This window comes from Phocoena sinus, chromosome 10 (assembly GCF_008692025.1).
Source record: "Phocoena sinus isolate mPhoSin1 chromosome 10, mPhoSin1.pri, whole genome shotgun sequence".
In the NCBI taxonomy this organism is placed as follows: Eukaryota; Metazoa; Chordata; class Mammalia; order Artiodactyla; family Phocoenidae; genus Phocoena; species Phocoena sinus.
The window spans coordinates 59,718,825-59,738,622 of NC_045772.1; the positions used below are offsets into that span (position 1 = coordinate 59,718,825).

The window sequence follows — 19,798 nt, forward strand, 5'->3', positions numbered from 1 at the left end:
GGGGTGGTTCAGGGGGTGATGGGAGTGATGGGGAGCGGCAGATAAAGCTTTGCTCGCTAGCCCGCCGCTCACCTCCTGCTGTGCGGCCCAGTTCCTGACAGGCCGTGGACCGGTACTGGTCCGTGGTCCAGGGATTGGGGACCCCTGTTGTAGCACACAAATTTCATTATGGCTTGTCTCCATTCACTCTCTTCTGGAAGGCCTATTTGTTTCTATCCAGATTCCCTTCCACCATCTGAAATAAATGAAGAATGTTTCTTCCCTTCAGCAGTGGGTTTTGGTACAGAGGTTAGTCAGTGGGATATGGAAAGAAGGAAGTTCACACTATAGATTTACTTTCTGTTTTTAAAATTATTTATTTAATTCATTTTTGGTTGTGTTGGGTCTTTGTTGCTGCGTGCGGGCTTTGAGCGGGGGCTACTCTGTTGTGTTGCGCGGGCTTCTCATTGCGGTGGCTTCTTTTGTTGTGGAGCATGGGCTCTAGGCGTGCGGGCTTCAGTAGTTGCAGTGTGCAGGCTCAGTAGTTGTGGCTCGCGTGCTCTAGAGCGCAGGCTCAGCAGTTGTGGCGCACGGGCCTAGTTGCTCCATGGCATGTGGGATCTTCCCGGACCAGGGCTCGAACCCGTGTCCCCTGCACTGGCAGGCAGATTCTTAACCACTGCGCCTCCAGGGAAGCCCCCACAGTATAGATTTAGAAGTTGAGGGAATTCCCTAGTGGCCTAGTCATTAGGACTCTGAGCTTCCACTGCCGGGGGGCCCGGGTTCAGTCTCTGGTCAGGGAACTAAGATCCTGCAAGCTGCGTGGCATGGCCACAAAAAAAAATTTGGTCACCAGCCTTCTCAGAGGGTCTATAATTGGGACTTGTTAACTAGTTTAGGCATGTATATACGAACCTGTTCCAAAGGAAGAACTGTGGGACTGTGCATAGGACATTGTCAACGTGGAACTGTAAGGACCTGAGGAACCATAAGCTATGGTGAGGAGTTTGGTAGAATATTTTTTAAAGAGGTAGGAGATTTAGATCCCAGGAAAAGTAGCATGCTGAGTAGGTTTGGGTTCTTTCCAACCACATATATTCAAGCAGCGGTACTTAGGCCAAGGGCAACACTTAATTCTCTATTTCCTTTTCTCATGGTGCCCCATGAGACCAAGAAAAATGCAGGTAGTAGGATTGCAGATGGAAAAAACTTCAGTGTAGATCCTCTCAGTCATCGTATTTCATTGATAAAGGGCTTTGGGGGGAAATTTCCCTCCCCTCCTCCTTCATCCTAGATTGTCATTTTCCCAAAAAATTCTTCTTCCACTTGAAAAATTGTATTATTTTAACTTACATTAACCAACAAGAAAAGACGATAAGAACAGGTTATATAGTACATAGAGATGGCAGTTGAGAGTGGCTATTAGAGAAGATGAATTTCAGAAAAGCCAAGACCCAACTCCACATAGTCCTCAGCATTTCTGAGAGCATTTTAGGACCCAACTAAGGTCTAACCAGTCCTTTAAATCCCCTTCTTAATTCATAATAATTTGAAAATAAATATTAGGCTTTTTTTTTCTTCTACATCCTCCTCTAAGATAAAAACACATACACTGCTGTTTCTGTACCCATCCATTGGAACAAACCTTGAGGGAGTGGTGAAGGAGCTGTTTAAAGAGGAAACAATAGGGAAAGCTCTCTGACCTCAGTTTATCCCTTCATCTGGTTCTTCATTTGTCCCTGCTGAGGAACAGAACTTGTCTTTTGTCTGTAACACAAATACATCTTTACCTCCCTCCCTTCCCACTCCCCCCTCCCCCACCCGCTCTTCTCACTCCCTTCTATTATGATTCCAATCAATGATGTCATTATGTGTGCCATTCAAATGCTGTTGAACCACTTGGCTATAGGAATTTGGAAGAGCAAAGAGGCAGAATGGAATTTTTCTCTCCTGCCCAGGGCTGTTGAAAATGGATTCTAATTTTAACTAGAGAAATAGGAATCAGGTTTTTCTTTGCTCAACTTCTACCCTCCCTCTATACCCTAAACCTGAAACACATACTTTTTACCTGGCCATGGTTGAGAAAAAAGTTGGACAAGAAATGTTAGGAATATAAATTAACCACTTCAGAGGAAAAACTTTAAAAATTGGGGGAAGTAAGATAAAATTTTTGGTGCTATATCAGCATTTGTGGCTGGTGTTTTGCCCTGTTCACTGTAAATTGGATTTTTGAGAAGTTTGTGATGGAGGGTTTATACTTCCCTAAGGTACGTGGTTGAGACCACTAGGATCTTGTACCACTTCATTTTATTTTTCTCTCTCTGATTTCATTCATTGAGTTTGAACCTAAAGAACTAGAGGCACAAAAGTTTGTAGTAAGAAAAAAAACTTACTCTCTTTTCTGTTTCCTCTGCTTGATACCCCGCCCCCACTAATGTCTTTGCATTCCTTCTTATAACGTGTCAGAATTGATGACTTCGATAAAAAACAAGTTTTATGCCTCTCTGTGGTCCCCCTTAGTCTTTGCCCCAAGAGTAAACATACCCTGGAAAAGGAGGGGAATACTGCATTCTGTTAAGTCTGTTTTACTTTTAAATACCTTCAGCTGTTTTTGCCAGCCAAGTTCTTCGGGTGGGGTCATTCTCTGAGTGCCAGTTTTTATTTTTTTAAAAAAAATTTTTGGCTGTGCTGCACGGCATGTGGGATCTTAGTTCCCCAACCGGGGATTGAACCTGTGCCCCCTGCATTGGAAGCATGGAGGCTTAACCACTGGACTGCCAGGATAGTCCCTGAGTGCCAGTTTTTAAAAAAGTGCCACTCTTAGACTCTTAGCATGTAAGGTTTTTAAAACCCACCTGTAAATCATATCTGATTGTATATCTAGTTGTATGTCTAATTTTGAGGTGACAGGTAGCTAGCTGGCTCTCTAAACAGAGCAATATCTGTCTGATCACTCCGCATACTCTCCCTAGCTGTAGTGAAATGTGAGCTAACCCTCTGAATCCAAGTCTGTCCATCCTTCAAATCTGTATGGGAGGAAAAAGTGTGGGGTGTTCTTTTGTTGTTTTTTTGGTTTGTGTTTGTTATTAATTTTTTGGGGGGTATGAAATTTAGGTGTTCAAACGTTCCTCATGATGTGAGCAGTAGCAGTATAGGAATGTTTAAGATGTATTTTAATACTTGAGAGACTAATACTTGAGTAATACTGTTTGTTAGGCTGACACTGATAAGGAGAGGTAACATTTTAAAGAATACATATGGGTTTGGTTCAAGTAAGGTTTAATAATAACATGATAGTTCACCCTCTTATGTACTCAATAAAATAGTAAAGTTGCTTTTTACGCCTGAAAGCTGAAACAGGTCAAATAAAATCCTATAGATTTTGAAGTTGCAAATGGGAATGAGACAGGGCATCAGATCATGAGATGTTTTATAGGAAGATACTTGGTAGTGATTTTTGCAAACTAGCAAAATCCCTGTTTTTAATAAAGTCTGAGGCCCCTTGTTAAGATCTAGAAAACGTTAACTCCTTTCCTCCCTTCCTTTTCCTTTGCTATTCTTTTCTCATATTTTTAAAGATAGTATCTTAATCCATTTTTACCTTCTCATCCCCAGAGCAGATTGTTAGGACGGATATAGAAATGTATTTTCAGAGGGCTCCACATTTGGATTTTATATCACATATTGAATCTTTAAATCCCTAGCAATGAAGATATCTTATTGAGAAGGAGATTATATTTGAAATGCTTGGTGTCTGGATGTTAGAAAGTATTTATTGGGTGAAGAGTTTATTTAGGTAGAGTAGAGGGGGGCAGTTTCAGAATTTTCACTGTCATGCTCATCTTGGGTATGAAATGTTTCAGGAGGAAGAGCAACTGGAAATGAACGAGCAGACTCATGAGATGAGAGGTTTTATATGATGGACCTGTTTAGTGCTCTATATGTACAAGTAAAACACATGAGCCTTAAGACAAAAGCCGTCTGTTCCTCTGTCTGTTCTCCACTTTATTGATACTCTCCCTCTTTCTCTATATCAGTTCAACAGAGAAAAAAAATACCTTTGTGTGCTTGAACCTGGTTGCCTCTCTCTTTTCCCCACGTATCTGAGGTGTTCCCGGATCTTGCTTGGGCATGTTCTTCCTGTATTGAACTCCCCTGGTGAAAGAGTTTCTGTTCCTCTATTTGAATTCTAGGAAGGCAGCAAGACCAGGTGTGCCTTAGAGCCAGCTGTGATTCCTTAATAGCTTTCTTTTCCCCTTCACATTCCTGCAGCTGAGATAACCTGTTTGTAGGAAGCATAAGCTTTTTTGGAAGGCCCCTAGTGCTTTGGGGGGAAAGTTGGAGTGGAGTAGCAGCCTATTGGATTTTTGTGAGAGTTTTTTTGTTGTGGGGGTGGGGTGGGGGTTTGTTTGTTTTGGTTTTTTGGTCTAAACTGTCTCGAAGCTATTTGCAATTATTCTCAACTGTTGCTGCACATAAGGGTTACCAGGGGTCCCTTACAGTTCTCTAGGCTCTTGCTTTTGAGATTCAGATTTATTAGGTTGGGGCGAAGCCAGAAATCTGCATTTTAAAATGTCAGGCGAAAAGAATCTGCTTTCCTAGCACTCATTGTAAATTTCTGAATGCTCAGGTAACTGTTGTCCTTCATTCTCTGTATATTTTGGCTAAGACAGAATTCACCTCCCCTCAGAAGGTTTTAGCTTCCCTCTATTGACTTGACATTTCTGCCAAGCTCTGCATCGCTTATCCTTAAAAGCAGCAGCTTCCTGATGTTTAAGGGAGGGAGGTGGGGACTTTTTAATAGAAACTTGGTTTCCAGGGGTCTCAAGTGTGAAGCCTTCATTTCCTCCACCTTCCTTGCTTTGTCCTACAGTCAGCTAGAGCAAGACCGAGACGACCTCCTCCGGGGTTGGACAAGAGTGGGGGTTGGGGAAGAAGCTTGATTTGGACAAGAGAGAAGAAGTGATGGGAGCTAGTGACTCAGAAGAGTGTTTGGTTTTGAGCTGACTGTGTACTGGGGCTTCAAATACTGTAAAGATAGGAGGAGATACAGTTCCTGGTAGTCTCTAATTCTGGTGTTGCTTTACAGTTCCTGGCATCCTTCTGGCTCTAGAAGGTTGAATCTGATCTCAACAGTTAAAAGGATTGTTGAGAGTAGGTAAGATTGTTGTACTCGGAGGTGTGTTATGTGTATATGTGTGGCGGTATTAGAGTATCTCTTTACTCTGTGTGTGCTAAGATGATGGACTAGACCCTCTGCTAGTCCAATCCTTCACCTTTAGTCCTGCTTAGGCTCTGTGCATTGGTCTTTAGGACCACCTCGTGTTCTGTGGTCTGGCTGGCATAATGCTGAGGAATAAACATGTTCAAATGAATTTCAGAAACTGGGGCAGGGAGGTGACAGCTGTGTGTTTAAGCATTAAAGTGTTTCTGAGAGAAAAACCATCAGTTGCTGTCATTCACCCTGAGAGTATGAAATTAGAAGCCCACTCACCCTGGAGTGTTTCATAACCTTTACCTCTGGGAAGTCAAGGCCATGTCATTATTAATCTACCATTGCCTGAAAGCCCCCAGGCACTGCTTTTCATCCTGCCATCAGTCACGTGGCAGTGAAAGTCAGGAAAGTCACCAGAAGGCTCCCTGTCTTCCTTTTTGCCTCACTCTTACCTTACATTCCCTTGGAAAATCAAATTGGCCTGAGAACTATTAACATCTTAGTATGGTAATTCAATTACAAAAGGAGGCAATTATTTGGGTTTTTTTTTTTTTTTTGCAAACTGATCATCCGTAGTTCACTATCAGCCTCTCTTCCATCACTCCAGGGAAAAGACTTCTGAGAAAATAACTGTTAAAGTAGGATAAATAAAGTGGCGTGGTTTAGGTCCTGTTGGGAATATATATGAGACTCTTACACATTGAACAGTGTTGGATGTGGGCAATAGCTCAGTCATTAAAACAGCTATAGGAGAAGGGCCAACTCCAACTCAGCAGTACCTAAGCTTCCCTGAAATGTCCCTTTCTACTTGTAAGGATATCTCTGACTGAATTGTTTAGATTGGAATTTCTGCTTCTCATACATAGTGTAAGAAGGAATGATGTGGGTGAGCTCGTTGTACTGACCAGAAAAAATACCTGGCTTGGTTAATTCTTTTGGTCTCCTATAAGAACAGTGAGGATATCTTTTATTTGAATTCAGTAAATACTCTTGCTTTGTGTTTTGGGATTTACTGAGTTCAAATTCCCTACATAAGCCTGGTTACATTTGGGTCACTGTTTTGTTTCTCCTAGTTTATCTCTGTGATCCAGAGTGGCACTGGTAATAAGATTGAAAAAGGTGAATACTTGGGCTTCCCTGGTGGCACAGTAGTTAAGAATCTGCCTGCCAGTGCAAGGGACACGGGTTGGAGCCCTGGCCCGGTAAGATCCCACATGCCCCGGAGCAACTACGCCCGTGCACCACAACTACTGAGCCTGTGCTCAAGAGCCTGCAAGCCACAACTACTGAGCCCACGCACCACAACTACTGAAGCCTGCAAGCCTACAGCCTATGCTCTGCAACAAAAGAAGCCACTGCAATGAGAAGCCCGCGCACCACAACTGGAGAAAGCCCGCACACAGCAACAATGACCCAACACAGCCAAAAATAAAAACAAATAAATAGGACTTCCCTGGTGGCACAGTGGTTAAGCATCCGCCTGCCAATGCAGGGGGCACGGGTTCGAGCCCTGGTCTGGGAAGATCCCACATACTGCAGAGCAACTAAGCTTGTGTGCCACAACTACTGAGCCTGTGCTCTAAGAGTGCCCATGAGCCATAACTACTGAAGCCCGCGCGCCTAGAGCCCATGCTCCGCAACAAGAGAAGCCATCACATGAGAAGCCCGCACACCACAATGAAGAGTAGCCCCCGCTCGCCACAACTAGAGAAAGCCCGCACACAGCAACAAAGACCCAACGCAGCTGAAAATAAATAAATTTATTTATTTAAAAAAAAAAAAGTGAGTGCTTTAGCACAGCCCATGGGGTGCTAATTAAATCAAAGTAGACTCCTTTTGGCAGAGCAAATAACCCTAGCACACTAAGCTCGAAGCAGTATTCTTTATTGTATTCAGGATAAAATTAGTAAGTTTTGAAAAATGTTCACCTGAATTTGAATCTTGAAGACACAAGTTGGGTTTGGAAGGTAAAGCTGGAACTCCATTTTGGGTAGAGATTTTATTTCATTTATTTTATAAAATTATTTATTTATTTGTTTAGGCTGTACTGGGTCTTAGTTGCGGCACACGGGATCCTTAGTTGTGGCATGCGGGATCTAGTTCCCTGACCAGGGATCGAACCCGGGCCCCCTGCATTGGGAGCATGGAGCCTTACCCACTGGACCACCAAGGAAGTCCCTGGGTAGAGATTTTATCTATGGTGCTCTTTGCTATAAAAAGAGGCAATCACTTTAGAAAGCATCTGTGTGATATTCACGCTGCCACTTGTTGCAGCTGATCTTCCACTTGGGACTTAATTCCTGGCTACAGTGTATATGCCATGGAAACCACTGACAAGAGCCCTTCCTTAATATAAAATTTTGAGCTATAACTTTGTACTTCCATTCCCTCTCCTTTTCCTTCTTGGGGCACTGAGGTTGTTTTGGGTTTTTTTGTTTTTTAAAAAAAATTAATTCCATTGTATTTAGAGAGGAATAAGTTCTTAAAGGACCAGCACCAACCTTGTGACTAACTTTATGTCATCTTGTCTTCTAAGTTTCTACCTCTGGATCTGGGTGTTTGATCTCCATCTCTCTCTCTCTCCCTCTCTCTCTCTCCTCTCTCTCTCTCTCTCTCCATCTCTCTCTCTCCATCTCTCTCTCTCTCTCTCTCTCCATCTCTCTCTCTCTCTCCATTTCTCTCTCTCTCTCCATCTCTCTCTCTCCATCTCTCTCTCTCCATCTCTCTCTCTCTCTCCATCTCTCTCTCTCCATCTCTCTCTCTCCATCTCTCTCTCTCCATCTCTCTCTCTCTCCATCTCTCTCTCTCTCCCTCTCTCTCTCTCCATCTCTCTCTCTCCATCTCTCTCTCTCTCTCTCTCTCTCCCCCTCTCTCTCCATCTCTCTCTCTCCATCTCTCTCTCTCCATCTCTCTCTCTCTCTCTCTCTCTCTCTCTCCCTCTCTCTCCATCTCTCTCTCTCTCTCTCTCCCCCCCAGCTCCCTAACAGGGATTGAACCACAGGCCTTGGCAGTGAAAGTCCCAAGTCCTAACCACTAGACCACCAGGAAATTCCCTGATCTCTGTCTCTTGATCTCATGTTTCTCTCTCACCTCAATACTTCTGGCCTCTCCTTTCTAATAGAAATATTTTCAAAACCACTTGCCAGGGACAGACCACACATTTTGCTCCAAACTTTATAGCAGTCAGTAGAAACAGGAAAACACAATTGTACTGTTTACAGTGATTTTCAAAAGGTAAAACTAACAAGTTGTTCAGCAAAAGCATAATTATTTGGGGTCTGGGAATCAGAAAGAAAATTTCCCCATGAGTCCTCAATATGCAGTAATGTAATGAACAATGGCACACATCTTTATAGTCATTCAGTTGTGAATTCATAAGCCCTGTGAGGTTAAAGATTTTTGTCTTATTCATCTCTCTATTCCCAATGCCAGAAAACAGTGCCTGACCCAAAGTAGGCTCTCAGTGGTTATTTGAATGACTAGTGGATGAATGGTTTAATTTTATGGTTTCAGTGTTATTGACAGTGTTGATAGAAGCTGATGTTGTGTAATTCAGTGAAGGCAATTCCTCAGGGGCCTTTAGAGTACCTGGAATTGGATCTACAGAGTTAGAGGTCGAATCCTTGCTCAGTTCCCTTGGACATTACCTTATATAGATATCTGTTTTTGTAGTCATTAATTGTTAGGGATGTTGATATCAGTTAAAGCCTGACGGCATAGTTTTTTTTTTTTTTAGGGTCCCAAAAAGAGAAGGTGGTTAATAGTACCTGATGGAGAAGACTGTGGTTTTGCTGAGTTACTGTTCTGCTACACTTTAACCTTAAATCTGATCCTCTTTCCAAATATCATTTGCCTTGCAACTGAAGGGAATTTCCTTGTTGCCTTGGTAATGTCTGTTTCTTGACAACTTTTTTTTTTTCTTGACAACTTTTGATGACTTCACTTGTAGTGTAGAAGAAGAATGAATGGCATTGTTAGTTTCAAAATTCTGTTGGTGGTCTCAGACTTTGTTTCAAGGACCAGAAGGAAGCAATAGAAATAATGGCTAACATTTATTGAATACTTATATGATAGTTCCTATGTACTAAGCACTTTCATACATGTAATTTGTATCTTGGGGCAACCTGGAATGTCTCCGTCTTTTCTTGCAGCAGGTATCATTTTCTTTATATTGTCCAAGGATGTGCCAAAAGTGAAAGGGAAACAAGAAGAAAAGTGAATTTTGAAAAGTTGAAGATGTCTTCTGAAAGGTCCAGTTAGGAACTATCTTATTCCATGATGGAAAATACAGTGATAGTGATTCATGGGGGCATTTGGCTTTATTAAATATATATCATGCTTTCTCCCCTGTGCTTCTTTAGTAGGTTTTTTGTTTTTTTTTTTTGCGGTACGCGGGCCTCTCACTGTTGTGGCCTCTCCCGTTGCGGAGCACGGGCTTCGGACGTGCAGGCTCAGCAGCCATGGCTCACGGGCCCGGCTGCTACGCGGCGTGTGGGATCTTCCCGGACCGGGGCACGAGCCCATGTCCCCTGCATCGGCAGGCGGACTCTCAACCACTGCGCCACCAGGGAAGCCCTGCCCTGTGCTTCTTATATGACCTCTCTCCTCTTTTACACAGTTCTCTTTCTTGTTTTTATCACCAAACTTCTGAAAAGAAAAACAAGGCAGTTATTGGGAGACAGGAGTGAGGATCATGTATGCTGAAGTTGTTGGCATCGGTCAGTTAGTTGGCTTGCTCTTTAAGTCTTGAGTGGGAGAATGAGGGAAGTGAAGTACATGGATCAATCTGAATATCCAGTGCCTGTGTTTAGTCAGTGAGGACAGGTTTCTCTTCTGATTTTGGATGCAAGTGGTGTGTTTTGAAGAGTTTTCACTTGATAGCAAATAAGGGCGTTTCAGATTCCAGCACTACTCTTCCCACACGGGAGCAACCCTGGGAAGAAAAAAGATTTGTTAGTGGTTGAGGGTTTGTGGGAGGGAAGTGGGGGAGGGATGAAGAAGGGAAAGGTTTGCAAATGCATACGGCACTGAGCTAGAGGGGTCAGTGCTGCCTGCAGATGCACAACCCCATTTGTGCACTTGAGCATGGCCTGGGGGAGCATTGGCCTGATGAATGCAGAGGGAGATGCATTTTGATCGAGGTAATTTCCTTCAGATGGGTCTCACCATCCCATGAATCAAAACCTGTCAGCAAGGAGCTAAAGATGGAGTGAAGTTTATTGTACGTTTGTTTCCATGCGACACCGTCACGCTAGAAGGGTCAAGTGAGAGAGATCATTAGAACTGTGTTGATTTACTGGGCCTGTTGTGCACTTTCCCTGCAGGGCAAGGAGGAAAGAGGCTTTAGGAGGGGAGCTGAGGGGCACTGGGTAGGAGAGAAGGGCAGGCATGCACAAAATAAATAAAACCCTCGCTGGTCTCTGCGGGTGAGGGGTGGGCAGGCTCTTCATAGGGGGTGGGAGGTGGGGGCATCTGTATTGTTTTTTTTCCCCCTAGAGCCCCTGGTATATTTGGAGCAGATGCTCTGCCTAGATCTCCAGGAGAAGGCACCAGAGGATTAAAAAAGGAATCTCAAGGGGAAATCTCTGATACTAGCCTTAGTGGCTAGAGAAATATATCCATCTGACCCCGCCCCTTCTTTTCCTCCCTCGTTCTTTCCTCACCTTTGAGCTCAAAAAGAAACACAGGAGATTTAATTTAGAAGTCAAACTCCCCATTTTGGGATACAGTGAAGTAGAGAACCAGAGGAAAGGCTGTCCCACACATTCCAAATGGATGTAGGCTTTGTGATGAGATTTGTGAAGGGAATGGCCCCAAGATTTGTGCAGAGAGAGTAGATAGGTTTCAGCAGTAACATCTCCCTCTGTGATGTGAATGTGCTGAAGTATCCCTAGCGCTGAATTGAATGAAAAAAGTAAATAGTGGTAGTTAAGCAAGATACGATCTAGTCCTGCCTATCTCCAAGAAGGGTAGGTATGATATGCTCCTTTTATTTCCCTTAAAGCTGTTTCCTCCTTGGCCTGGAGGCTTAATGAAATGGAGAATTTTCCATCTAGAATGTTCTAAGAGGTTCTTATTTTGAAATCTCCATTTATATCCCTTATTCATTTTTTATCTTAGTGGTGGTAGACAAAATCAAGAAAAGCTTCCTAGTGACTTTGGTAAGGAAAAATATAGTGAGGCCTGTGTTCATTGGAAACCCTAATTCTTTTCATACAGTTCAACAGATGGAATAGCCAATTAGCCAAAGTTAGAAACAAATTGAGTTGAGAAAATCTTTAGTATGAGACTACTAATTGGAGCCCTAGTTAGTTATGAAGTAGAGGCATATGGTATGGTAGAAAGGGGGTAGGATCCTTGCATTGACCCAGTCATTTGAGTGATGTAGAAGTTGTTGAAGTAGTTTACAACTACTTTTTTTTTTAATTTAATTAATTAATTTCTTTTTGGCTGCGTCGGGTTTTCATTGCTGCGTGCGGGCTTTCTCTAGTTGCGACAAGTGGTGGCTTCTCTTGCTGCGGAGCACAGGCTCTAGGCACGCGGGCTTCAGTAGTTGTGGTTCGCAGGCTCTAGAGCGCAGGCTCAGTAGTTGTGGCGCACGGGCTTAGTTGCCCCGCGGCATGTGGGATCTTCCTGGACCAGGGCTCGAACCTGTGTCCCCTGCATTGGCAGGTGGATTCTTAACCACTGCGCCACCAGGGAAGCCCTACAACTACTTTTAGCTAAGGATCCTAGTGATCCTTCTTCCCTTGGAAATTAAGCACTACTTCCATTCTGCTACTCTTCTTCCAAAGAAGTGCTTATGTAAGATACCTAAGGTTTTGGTAAAGTTAAGAAAGTGGGTTCTCGAGTAAAATGTCTTGGGTTCCATTTCTGGCTCTGCCACTTAACTATTTGTGAGACTTGGGCAAGTTACTTACTCTCTCAAAGCCTCAGTTTTCTTATCTATAAAATGACCTGCTACGTATGTCATGGTACCTGATATGTTTAAGATGGTTAAAACAACTAAATGAGATACTGAATGTAATGAACTTCATATAGTACCTGGCACATAGTAAGCACCCAAATGTTAGTGGCTATAATATAATCATTATTATTTTAATTTATGATTATTAAAGACAGGAATACTCTTTTCCTTTGGAACCTGGCTCAGTGTTTTACAGTAGTTTAGATTACATTAATTATGCACCTACTATGGATTTGCTGATGGTTATAATGAAAAAGGCAGAAAAAGTATGTAGGCAGTATTCTATTCTAGTAATACACTGTGATTAAGGGATAACTTGTGTGTAGGATTCTTCAGTCCTTCAATAGCCACCAACCTTTCTTAGCTTCTTTCTTACTTGCTAGAAGGCAGGTGGCGCAAAAGTGAGAAAATGAACATTTCTCAAGCTGAAAGAGCCAAAGTAAGACTGAGAAAGTACTCCTGACTACTGTGTTCAGAGAGCTGCGCTAGCTAGACAGATTGAACACAGAAGGCTGTATAGCTGCCCTGCTTTTGACCAAGAGGTGGTTCCTGTGGTTGTAGGGACAAAGGCAGCTCCATGGTCGGCGTTGAGAGTAAAGGTATTTTAAAAGTTCTTGCGTCTCTGTAGGCCTCTTGGTTGCCTTTCCTTTTGACTCTGGTTTTTGGGACACTCAGAGACACAACCTGCCTATGTACGTCATGAATATGAACTTCTTGGGTTTTTAAAAAAAAAAATCCAGCTCAGGAGCACCACACGTAAGCTTGCTCAAAAGTTTGTTTAAGCAACTATACCCCAGTTTAAAAAAAAAAAAAAGTTTGTTTCAGCACGTTTGACCTGACCTTATGTTGGTTAACTTTTGTAAATAAAGTCAAAGAAACTGTCCTGGCTCGTGATTAGGGTGTTACGTGTGTATGGAGTAGAGGGTCCCCTGGGATATCTGAGAAGATAGGATCTTTGTCTAGATGTGTCAAGTTCTAGGAAATGCTTTTGGGGGAGAAAAAACACCCAGGAAGCCCACATACTTTTAGATGTTTCTAATCCTAGGGCTGGGCTTTTGATGGCTGGTGACAGGGTATTAGGGGAAGGTGGAAAAGGAGAAAATAAATAACTGTTAAAGTGGGATAAATAAAGTGGCAGGGTTTAGGTCCTGGTGAGAATATAATATATATGAGACTCTGACATTGAACAGTGCTGGATGTGAACAGCAGCTTAGTCTTTAAAATGCTATAGGAGAATGGCCAGCTCCAATTCATAGTATGCTGGAACATTCTCTCCAATTACAGGGCAGACACCATGAGTCTCTTGGATGCTTGGAAAAGGTCCAGAGCATCTCTCTCAGAGAGATGACTGCAGCTGTTTCCTTATTTCAAAATCATTTCAAACTCTTCAGAGCCTTCTATGACTTTGCTGGGTATTCATAACACTTAGCTTTCTTTGTAAGTTCTTCAGAAACACCACTCTGGCCCCCTTCCCCTTCCCTTTTTTAGCAAGAAAATGGAACTTGAAAGCAGTGTTCGACAAATAGTTTGGGTGCCTTCTACCAACCTGCTCTCTGCAGGTATTATTAGTAAAGCCTCAGTTTTCCATATCTCTGAACTACAAAAATTTCTTTAGCACAGAAATTTGTTTTATGGGTGTTTCCTACTGTTTTCTTGACTCTCCTTGTCTTATGAGTATTGAAGCCCTACTTAACATTAAGTTCTTAGTCATTCTAGGGACAATATGCTAGCTTATTCAGTTTCCTGTTTTTTTCTGTGGGTGTGATCCTTAGTTCTTGACACAAGGTTGGCTAGCATATTGTAGCGAATAAGTTATAATTTCATTCCCATTTACCTTGTGAATGGAGGGATAGCTTGTTTCAGCCCTTTTCTTTGTCCCTGAACAGTCTGAGGATGACGAGAAGCTGAAAAAGAGGAAGGAGCGATTTGGGATTGTCACAAGTTCAGCTGGAACAGGAACCACAGAGGATACAGAGGTAAAATATACCTGGAATGCTTCACAGGGCCCTTGAAGGGAAAATGAAGACAAACAAACAGAATGAAGAAACATTGTTATTTCCCTGGCCTACTTCTTAAGTGCCTAAATGACAAGATTTTTGGTCCTTTGCTTGATATCTGTTTTCTGGATAAAGTGGCCCCACTGAATTCCATCAGTATACTTAAGTAATTCACTATTAAGAGCCAGTTAACCTAGTAGGAAAGAGCACAAGATTTGGAATCAATTAAGCTTGGATAAGTGACTGTGCCACTTAGTATTACTATATTTCTTACAAGTTATAGTAATTTTCTGAGCCTCAGTTTCATCATCTGGAAAGTGGAGATAATAAAACCTACCTCGAAGTGGTATTTTAAGCATGAAATGATTCTGTGTAAAATGTCAAGTATTCAGTAAGTAGCAGTGTTTCGGATTATCTGCCAAGCAAATTTCTTACATCATTTAACGAAGGCCATATCCAACCCAGACACAAATATAGTTGTGCGGCATGTGGGATCTTTTAGTTGTGGCATGTGGGCTCTAGTTCCCTGACCAGGGATCGAGCCTGGGCCCCCTGCATTGGGAGCATAGAGTCTTACCCACTGGACCACCAGGGAAGTCCCTGGAAGTGCAGAGTCTTAACCACTGGACCGCCAGGGAAGTCCTCAAATGTGACTTGTTCTTATCACTTTATTTACAGATAGTTTCTCAAAATGAAAGAATGGCTTTTTGTTTGTTTGTTTGCTTCTTTAAGACTTGTGTGCATCTATATCCCAGCATTTTCTGGAGTAACATTCATTGAGACTCTGAGCATTGGCAGACTTCTCAGAGCATTGACAGACAATATTGATTTGCTGGTTTGAGAGTATCTATAATGGAGACCAAGCATTAGCAGAGGTGTACATGAACAGTTGAAACAATGAATGTGTTTAGGGACTTCCCTGGTGGTCCAGTGGTTAAGACTGGAAGCTCCCAAGGCAGGGGGCCTGGGTTCAATCCCTGGTCAGAGAACTAGATCCCACATGCCGCAACAAAGATCCCGCACACGACAGCGAAGATCCCGCCTGCCGCAACCTAGACCCTGTGCAGCCTGTTTAGAATTATAGAAATTTCTTAGGTGGTGAGGAATTTGAAATGTTACTTCTTCCATTTAATCCAAATTTACTTCTTTCCATCTACTTCTAGAGATGGCCTCTGAAACTCTATTACCTGACACACTCAAAATCTTTTTTTAATTATTTATTTATTTTTGGCTGCATTGGGTCTTTGTTGCTGCACGCGGGCTTTCTCTAGTTGCGGCGACCGGGAGCTACTCTTCTTTGCGGTGCGTGGGCTTCTCATTCTGTTGGCTTCTCTTGTTGCGGAGCATGGGCTCTAGGCATGCGGGCTCAGTAGTTGTGGCACACAGGCTTAGTTGCCTCGCGGCATGTGGGGTCTTACCGGGCCAGGGCTCGAACCTGTGTCCCCTGAATTGGCAGGGGGATTCTTAACCACTGCACCACCAGGGAAGCCCTCAAAATCTTATAGTCTCTTTATGAATAAATATCAGAGTCAATCTTGTAATAAACCCTGAAAATTTCAGAATCTGATCAGTTTACATTCTCCACTATGAAAAAACTAAAGGGTTTTATATTCTTCTTTGTGCTACTAATTCAGAATAAAGCATTACCTGTTGTAAGTAAATGTCTGCTTACTTGCTGACTTGCCAGGATGAGCTAGAAGTAAACTTAGGCTTGTTTTAATTCTAGTTAAAATTTCTTCCTCTTTGCCAAGGAAACTGTCATTAGACCAGGCATGCTTACTGAGTTGGTACATTTGACCTCCAAGATAAGGCAGATGAGGATTTTGTTGAGTAGAAAGGAACAGTGGCTTTTATTGGGAGAGTTAGTATATGTAGTATATGTAAGGGAGTAGTAACTTTTGAGGCTGATGGAGTTTATATGAACCAGATGACTTTCATTTGATTCCAAAGAATTGTGTCAGTAATCCAGGTGGAAGTGAGCTTGGCTTGTATGCACTCAGCTTTTCTTTTCTTTTTTGGCCGTGCACAGTGCGGCATGTGGGATCTTAGTTTCCCCGACCAGGGATCAAACCCGTACCCACTGCATTGGAAACGCAGAGTCTTAACCACTGGACCACCAGGGAAGTCCCACTCAGCTTTTCTTTTTAATATAACTTTAACCTCCTCTGTGAATGGAATAAAAAATAAGCCCCCTCTTTTCTGGGGGCAGTGGTTAGAGTGAGGACTCAGTAGTGTTTTATGAGTCACTCCCAGAACAAAAATCTCTTTCTCTCTTTCTCTCCCCCACCCATTTTGTGCCCTCTCTCCCACACTGCCTCCCTTAAGAGATCCATGTTGGGGCCTCCCCACCCCCCATTTATTCCGTTGGCATTGAAGATTTATATGCCTCTTTGTGGATTTGGAGGCCGAAGGAATAGTTGCTGATTGGGCCTAACTGCCCAGAAGGGCATCCCCTTCACCTTCTCCATGAAATAGCATTGGTCAACCTTTTGTCCTTTGAAATTTCCCATCTCCCCATTGACTGGAAGACTTTTCCCAGCCTGTTTAAGGATCCATTGTTTCCAGGCTAACTTGCTGTAAGGCTGAGTGGCCCTTTCTCCTTCAGGAATCTTTCCATTTTCTACCACTATTCTCTTCCTCCTCTCCCTCCCCCACCCCCTACGCCCCACAGTATTCTGCCCTCCTTATTCTCCTTTCCCATCAAACCAGCTCTAACTGGATAACTAGAGAGATTCAGACATTAAATCTCTGGCTGCCAAGCATAAGCCTGGCTTTCCCTCCTTCTTGGACCTTGTGACAGTCCATGTGAGTTTGGATTAAAGCAGCCAGGAACCCAGGCCACTGTTGTCTTGCAATCTAATTTTTTTCTTCTTGCTTCTTCCTTATAGGCAAAGAAGAGGAAAAGAGCAGAGCGCTTTGGGATTGCCTGATGAAAAGCTTTTGATGCTTTCTATTCTCCAGTGGTTTCCATCTCTTCAACTCTTCCTGGTCACATATATACCTAAATGCACAGTCATGTGCCTAGGTCCTGCCTTGCAGTGAGGGAGCATGTACCCCAGGTACATCTGTGAACTCCAGCAGCAGTTTGACTTACTGCAGTTCTAACTTTAAGGTTTTTGTTGTTGTGTTGTTGTTTTTTAATTATTATTTTGCTTGTTAATAAAAAAAATAGAAAAAAGAACAGTGTGTTTTATCAGGTGCTCTTTTGAGTTCTTAGTGCCAGATTAGACCAGATAAGGAGAGCTTCAGGGGCAAATATTATAGCGAATTAGCCATAATGCCTTTATCCTTTAGAAAAGAGAACAAGGAAAAGGACTGAGTATGTCCCTTTAAGCCTGTTTATTTCCTTCTCTCATACTCACAGGCATCCTTTTACTTCTTTATCCTCCATAAAGAGGCCAAGTTTCACCCTGAATCTTTGCTTTAGCAGGTTGACATGACCCACTGGAATAAGATAGGGAAAACACTGTGGGTTTTAGGAGGTGCAAAGGATATAAACACAAGGACTAGTGATTGGTAGTCTGTAATGGAATGGAGTCCAGAGTCCGTCCCTATTCTGGAGTCCGGAAGGGCCCTATTTTCAAGAGTGACTTGTCTGGTTTCAGTCGAAGCCAATATGTGGGATCCTGTTGGTTATGCAGTTCAGGAAAGGAGATTGGCTGGGTACCCCTCAGAGCTAGAAGTATGGGGATGCAGAGTATGACAGGATGTAAGAGGTATTAAGCATTATTACCTACATCATTGGGAACGTAAGCTGTGGACTGGAGGCTTCTATTTTCTAGTCAAGCCTTATGCTAGTTTAGTTTGTCTTCTATTGCAGAAATATACTTTTGCAGTTTTGGTGGCAGTGTTTCTTAGATACTACTAAAATCCATTTTCCTTGCTGAGCCTCCTATTTAGAAAGATTTGGCTCTCCCTAAGCAGGGTTGCTTGTTTGCATTTGAAGTTTCATGTAGATGTGAGACCTGCTACTTAATCTTTTTGGATATGTTGGTATAGGGTTTCTCCTCTTAATCTTTACTTCTGTATATCTTTATAAGGTTGGGTTTTGTTTGGTTTTCTGATAATAAAACTTAAGAGCTTGGCACCGTACCTGAAGACTTTGGTCTCATGATCAGATCCCACATTGCTGTGGTGTAATTCCTCGTTCCCATTTCTACTAACACCTCTGTCTGGTTTTGTAATTAATAGAAAAGTAATGGTTTGATCACCTTCCTAACAAGAATCTCTTTCCACAAAGTCTCTTTGGTTGCTGGAGGACAAGGACCTAAGTTTAGAATGAGGAGATCCAAAGATTGCCCATTTGTCGTGAATTTTGCCCCATTCTGAAACTTTGGAGGAATGAACAAAAAGGAATGCCGGTTAAAGTTCTTCCTCCTATCATCTCTGGCCTATACTGTCTGCCTCCCTTTTCTTCAGGCCCCGATTCTGAGGCTAGCTTTTCCTTTCTCTTACTCTGTCTCTCCGAAAATGGAACCAGAGAGAATTAGTTCAGTTTTGTAGCTTTACAGAGATCATAGATTCAGGAAGGGTTTTCTACCCAAAATAAAAAAGAGGTAAAGGAATAGAGCAGATGCTGATAATGGAGTGGAACACTAGGTCCTTCAGAAGTTTTCTTCACTTTGTCTCCTTATCCTCTATAATGTTCCAGAAAGGGATTCAGCCTCCCCACCCCCAACCCCTGCCCCCAGGATTCTCTTCCTGAAGCCTAAATCAGTCTTTTCCACACTTAAACTGGCCTTCCCCATATCTTTGACACAGTGTTTCTCAATTTGTGTGGATTTTTTACTAGCCCTTTTCATCCCATCCCAGCAGCTGTTCTTAAGTTGGTCAGAAGTCTCTCACCTCCAACTCCTCTTCCTGTCTCATTGTAATCATTCCACACATACTTTTTGAGTGTGAATAGTTCAGGATGCCTATGTCTTTTTTACTAATTCAGTCTTAAAATAGTTAAGTCCCTTGAACGGCAGAACAGGCATCCAAGCTTGCAGTTCTTTATCTGGGATCCAAGTACCCTTCCTTCCTATCCCCCAGTCTCTTTAGTGTAGCTAATCTGAGATCCAGATGTAGTTAGCTGACTTCAGGCTTCTTTTCCCTGTTCTGAAGCTGTGACATTCTCTGCATACCTGGAAGCTCTTAATGAGGGAGTCTATAAAGATGCGGAGGGAACCAGCTCCGTCAGCTGTAAATCTGCACCTTTTTATGGCTCTCTAGGATCATTCTCTTTTTCTCCACCATCACTCTAAACTGCCCTTCCCCCAACCCCAAATCCTGGGAACTTACTTCTGAAGATACAAGGCTAGAAGCTTCTGTGGGGATGAGGGCTATAAGGAAGGAAGATGTGAATAAGAGCAACACTTCTTGGTGTTGAGTCCTGTTGCCATATCTGACGTGAGAAACAGATCAGGGGGAAGGAAAGACCTTATATAAATAGGTGAGAATAGCTATTTTTCCCTGTTCTCTTTTATAAGGGACGCTGACAGTGTTACTCACCTCTGATTATTGGAATCCACCAAAATCTAATGTCCCCCCTCTCTTGCAACATGTCCACACTCTTCTTGTTTTCCCTTCCAAAGGGACTGAAAAATGTCAGGTTTTACAACTTTGGGGATCCTTTTTGAGCCCAGAGTACTCCCAGCT

At 42.7% G+C, this 19,798-nt stretch overlaps 1 protein-coding gene across 3 annotated transcripts in view; it reads left to right on the forward strand.

Annotated features, from left to right (window-relative positions):
- SARNP (SAP domain containing ribonucleoprotein) overlaps positions 1-18,250 on the forward strand; it is a 53,648-nt gene extending 35,398 nt beyond the window's left edge. For 2 of the 3 annotated variants that reach the window (XR_004351760.1, XM_032645557.1), the window contains exons 10-11: positions 14,048-14,137; positions 17,047-17,339. Coding sequence is in view for 2 of the 3 variants with exons in the window: in XM_032645557.1 (XP_032501448.1) it covers positions 14,048-14,137; positions 17,047-17,088 (132 nt within the window). In the remaining variant the exon portion in view is untranslated. Of the gene's footprint in view, positions 1-14,047; positions 14,138-17,046 lie in introns of all 3 variants that reach the window. The other variant, XM_032645559.1, reaches the window with a different exon arrangement.
- Positions 18,251-19,798: the final 1,548 nt, after the last annotated feature.